General features: G+C 31.1%; 1 protein-coding gene across 1 annotated transcript in view; it reads left to right on the top strand.

Annotated features, from left to right (window-relative positions):
* The window catches only part of LOC106471352 (glutamine-dependent NAD(+) synthetase-like), a gene marked incomplete at its 3' end in the record, with an annotated part of 28,844 nt that overhangs the window by 1,513 nt on the left and 21,335 nt on the right, over positions 1 to 5,996 (top strand). The window contains exon 2 of the mRNA XM_013931952.2: positions 4,131 to 4,221. Within this exon, the coding sequence (XP_013787406.1) occupies positions 4,137 to 4,221 (85 nt within the window). The remainder of the gene's footprint in view (positions 1 to 4,130; positions 4,222 to 5,996) is intronic.

Here is a 5,996-nt window from a genome sequence, read left to right as displayed (position 1 = left end):
TTCAATATTTCTATAGATACAACCTAAAATTCTAATTTTCCTACTACTAGCAACAGCACATTGCTTGGATGGTGTTAGAGACTGATTGACTTTTTCTTTCCTTCATAACACTATTAAGGTTATTCCCATCCAAATTATACTTATAATTCAAATTATAATAACCCACATGCATTATCTTGCATTTATTATAATTAAAGCCCAGCTGCCATTTATTTGTCCAACTCACTAAATGATCTAAATCCTTTTGTAAATCAGCAGGATCCTCTTCACAGCTAGCAATGCCCAAGACTTTAATATCATCTGTAAATTTAAGTAATTTATTGACCATTCCTTCATCTATGTCATTGATGTAAATCAAGAAGAGAAGAGGTTCTAAGACTGAGCCCTGAGGTACCCCACTTGTGACATTAATCCAGTTTGACTGAACTCCACTTGTGACATTAATCCAGTATGACTGAACTCCACTTGTAAACAACCCTCTGCTTTCTTCCATCCAGCCACTCTTCTATCCAATTTGCTGACTTATCCCTCACACCTATAGAGCTAATTATTTTTACAAGCCTTTTATATGGCACCTTGTCAATTTATGGCACCTGAAAATTCAGATACACCAAGTCTATACCCTTACCCTCATCTACATAAGCAGTAACCTTTTCAAAGAATGCTAAAAGATTTATACAGTTAGATTTTCCCTTAGTGAAGCCATGTTGACTATCAAATAAAATTCTAAACTTTGTTAAATGACTTGGCAAATTATCTTTTAACATACTTTCCAAAATTTTCCCACAATTGATGCAAGACTAATGGGTCTATAATTACTGGGACAATTTTTATCACCTCCCTTGAAAAGAGGAGTTACTTTAGCTAACTTCCAATCCTCTGGAACCTGCCCACTATTCAAGGACTGACAAAAAATAGTAGTAAGTGGCTCACATATCCTATCTTTAACCTCCTTCAAAACTCTTGGGGAAATATTATCTGGCCCAGGAGTCTTATCATTTTGTAAACTTCCCAATTTTTTCTTAACCAGCTCTGTATCATTTGGTGGTCTGTAACATATTCCTACTAAAAGCCTTTTCCCTTTATATACACTAATAGAAACCCAAATGGATTCAATCTCTTCGCTATTATCTTTGATATCCACAACTTCAACAATTAGTAACTTGCATTTTACATATAAAGCCACTCCTCCCCTCTTTAATACTCTTATCCCTATTAAGTAGCCTGTAACCCTGTATTTCAAAGAAATTCTGTCATCAAAACCACCTACTTAAATTGGTAAACAACAGGTAGGTTTTACGGTGCTACTATAGCGTGAGGTCTACCGCCATATGTCGCCTACCCAGGTCTATCAAACATGTATAAAAATGTATCAAATTAAGTGTTTATTGCTAAAATAAATATATGGAAATGTGTGATATCCATGAGGGATGGATAATGCAGCGGTAGACCTCACACTATAGTACTAACGGGAGGTAGACCTCACGCTATAGTAGCACCGTTTTTACTCCATACTGATGTTTTTATTTAGAATTGTAGTGAAGGCTTTTACAGATTTGATTTTGAATGAATATTTAAACAATGTTTAAGAAACAGGATGAAACTGAGACATAAGTCTTATATATATCACTCAAAGAATTTATAGTATACATTTAAATAGTTTTAAGAATATGGCAACTTCAGTTTCACATGAGAAGCACTGTGAAATGAATTGATAGTATAGTTAATTTATAAGTACAAAAGAGTTGAAAAGCAATTAAAATATAATAAAACAATTTTGTCAGTAAGTATTTCAGTGGCACTGTAGAACAAACAAGTGCACTTCTCATATTTCACTGTCCTGCAGTTTATTAGAATAGAATGAGTGTTGTCTAGAATTGTTAAACAAAGGTGTGATCACAATTTTTAAGAAAACCAATTTCTATGAACATAATGATCTTTGAAGATTCTGTGAACAAAAGAAGGTGTTTCTGAGAAAAAAGTTTATTGATAATGATCATATTTGATTAGATAATGAGATAATATATGAATGGGTGAGTTAAAAAACAACATTATGAACCAAGAAGAAAAATGGTATTTGTAATATTATAGCTGAAACTGAGGAGGAATACAGTTTGATGGTGTTAATATGTTACTTACCATATTCTATACCGTCAGAATTATTTTTATTTTATTTTCAGTGTAATGTGATGGATGTTAGTTTTTAATTTTCATTGATGATTTTTATTTTTCAGAGTTTTATTCATAATACATTGGAGTGTCATGCTATTATTATTTTGATATCATTATAAAGTATATTTTTTTGTTATAAGTTTCAAAAGATATTGCATGGTTTGTAAACACAATGTTTATTGATAAGTATTTGTAATTACACACTTTTACAAGTTTTGCTAATATGTAAATATTATATATAATATAACAAAGGATCATCATAAATTATTAAAATAATCCTTAATTGGTGTGATATCACAGTAAGACTGGTAATTATTATAATCCCATTTTTATTTACTAGTCCTGTATGAGTTTTTGGTAAGAAAAATGAAATTCTATAATACAGCCTTTTTACTGGAAATTTTCCTAAGGCATATATAGAAAGATGTGATTAAAGTTATCTTCAGTCTTATTGTGATTAGAGGTATATCAATATATTATTTTATGATATAACATACAATGCTTCCTTTGAGTGCTGAAAATTGAATATATGCAAGTTCCCTGGAAATCTGTACTTTGATATCATTCTCCTATAGACCTAAAAAACTTCTGTTTTCAGTATCCGACAGACTCAGTTTTATTGTTTTGACATTAAAAATGTTTTGGTGTTTTTTTAATAAAATTTTGGAATGGGATTAAAAATTTAAATTGCCTTTTAAGTTCTTTTAGTTCACTTATAATTATCCCTAGAGTAAATCGCATCCTTTGCTAGTCAATCTCTAACATTGATGTAGCAAGATGTATGTTTCTTCAGTTATTGTCATAAATCCTCAAAATAATTGGAAAATATTTGTGCCATTTATAACACTTCTTAGAAGCATCTTGAGCAGCATTTCACACACATGCACAGAGCAAAGCAAACTTTAAGTAGATGTTCAGTCCAAATGACCTGGTTTGTAGCAAGCGATCTGACATAATTGCAATGACATTTTGTATGCAGTACGGTGTTCCAAGACCTAGAATTTTATGAATGGGGTCTCCAAAATGTATGCTCTGGTTGTTCTGAACTTCCTTTTGCAAATTAGTGCAAAGGATGGGCAAGTATTGAAGTACTTGAGTCACATTATGAAACCTGATATAATATCAGTTGATTTGAGCATTGCAGCAAATTCCTGGGCAATTCATTTATTACATTGATGAGTAGATTAGGATCTAGCAAACTTGATGTCAAAATTGCAAGTGCCTTTAATAGCATACTGATTGTACTAGTTCGAAACAAAAAAACTTGAGACAATGATATTTAAATACAGAGCCCAGCACCACTGGAATGCTGGTGTGAGCCCTATTTTAATGTCTATGATATAAAACAAGACTGTTTCACAAATGACATTTTTACATTTTATATATAGCCTTGTATGTTATAACCCAGACGAGCACTAATAGTGAGCAAAATGCCTCAACAGCTGCTGCAGCATCCAAAAACATGCAATTGAAATTATATCATGCATTATTCATAATGGAAACATGTATAGAGCCAGTAAAGTAAGTTATGGTTAAACATGGCAGTCATTATCTGGTGGGAGACATAGATTATTTGAAATTGAAAGTTAAAATTCAGCTCAAATGAATAAAACTGTCCCATTTAATTCAGTGATGATTGTTCAAGGAGATTTGCCCAAATCGTAATGGAACTATAGAAGGAACTTGTTTTACATTTATTGACTCTGAATCTTAGCTACTTTTGTTAATCTCAACTTTGTCTCTAGAGGTGGAAAAACTCCTCTAGAGATGAAACCAAAGAATGGACTTAACAGTTATCTTTTCTACTAATATTGCCTCCAGTAGAAGGTTGAAGGTAATTAGAAATCTCTGTAAAAAGCATGTATATATATTTAAAAAATACATCTTTCCTAACTTTGAAATATTATCATATATATTTCTAGTTTTTGACTTTCTGTTTTTGTTTCTATTTCTTGCAGACAAGAATGGGAAGAAAAGTAGTTCTTGCAGTTTGTACCCTTAATCAGTGGGCTTTAGACTTTGAAGGAAATTATCTTCGAATATTGAAGAGTAAGTTCTGATTATGTATATATGTAAGTTTGGCTAATTAGAATTATTGATGGAGTCCATATTGACCCCTTTTGCTTTAAAAAAAAACATTTTCTGAACTATTTATGCACCATATGGACCAAATTACATGTGGGTCCATGGCTTATTTTTTCATTCAAACAATAAAAGTAAACAAAATTTCCTTAGATATTGAAATTCATCCTTCTGGTTACTATTGGAGTCTCCAAGGTATTTTTCTTAGAAAATGAGTGATTTCTTTTTTTCCTCATCAGTTCTTTACACTGACTGCTATAACAGGCAAAAACATGCAATTCCTGAATTTGATGGAATATATGGACCCCACTGGTAGTGAATGGTATATCAACAAATCAGTCATATGAGAGTTAACCATCTTTAACTATACTAAGTGTTTTTTTTAAACTGTGATTTATTCGAAAAATTGCACTTAATAAAATGCAAGTATTCATGGCTCTGACTTGAACACTTAACATTGATTGGATAAGATTTCAAGGAAATTTTATATGATTTCTCTTTTAGTTTCAAAACTTAAAAGGTATTTTAAGTAACCTATAGTTGAAGTCCTTAATAGTTTTACATGTTTCTATAAATATTTTTTTCAGTGTAAGGTTAATTTGATCATTGAAGTAGAATTCTTGATAAACAGCTTCATGTACTCTTTGAGGCTGATGGTGAAAATATTTGGATATTGCCATATTTCATTTTGCTTCAGGGTCACCACTTTAATAGTAAAATGTGAATTCGTATGCAAACAGCTACTCCATGGAAATACTTATGCAGTCACTTTTAGTAATTATTCTGTAATGAGATTTCAAAAGCTTGATAATTTCAAACTCTTGCAAAACACTTGTTTAGCTAAGAAGGTGACTAAACCATAGTATATTGTTGAATTAAGTAACAACATTGCAGCTGTGAAAATCAGAACATCAGTTACTGCTGACCATTTAGCTTACCATGTCTTACAGCTCTGGTTGATCACAGTGACAATCTAGGGTTCCAGTTTTTATTTTCAGATGGTTAAATTATTTTTCTGTTGATCTTTATCATACATGTACAAGCTAAGGAATTATTATGTGGTAACTTGGTTCTACATAGTAAGGTTATTATTTCAACTTAACTCTTTCAGCACGGGCTTGGTCCCTGGGACTGACTTCGTAACCATTTTGTGCTTGTTATAGTTTTCATGCTATAACTTTTAAGTTAGTAAGCATATGTTAATGAAATTTGGCAGATTATCAGTAAACATTACAATGCTTTCAAATGCAAAATATCAGATTCTTTTTATTAAGTCTTAAGGTTTGTAAAGCAATGTTTTTCTCATGTCTTTTTTTTCTTTTCACATGTTGCCTTTCCAACATGAAAAGTAATTTCCATTTTAAGATTAAAAATACTTTTGTGCATCAGAAGCTTTTCAAATTTCACATGCGGAATCTTGTCCAGATAGCCTAACATAAATGTTTAGACTAAATAGCTTAAATCTCATAACATTATCCATTTATATATATTTATTATTTATATTATGTTGACCTTTCAGCCATGCCTGGCTAACAATACAGAAGTTACAATAATGCGGCACTCATGCTACGGTATCCAATAATATAAAACTGACCTTTAGTCTTTACAAAGTGACCTGTCTTGGCTGTGTTTTAATAGATAAACTAGTATTTTGTAAAATAGTCACATTTCAATTATTATACATTATATATGTATATAGATTATTGCTATTTAGAAATAAGTTCTTAAACTTTATTTACTAT

Source organism: Limulus polyphemus, unplaced genomic scaffold (assembly GCF_000517525.1).
Source record: "Limulus polyphemus unplaced genomic scaffold, Limulus_polyphemus-2.1.2 Scaffold4563, whole genome shotgun sequence".
NCBI lineage: Eukaryota > Metazoa > Arthropoda > Merostomata > Xiphosura > Limulidae > Limulus > Limulus polyphemus.
The sequence above is the reverse complement of the archived record's forward strand: the minus strand, read 5'-3'. Positions and strand labels throughout refer to the sequence as shown.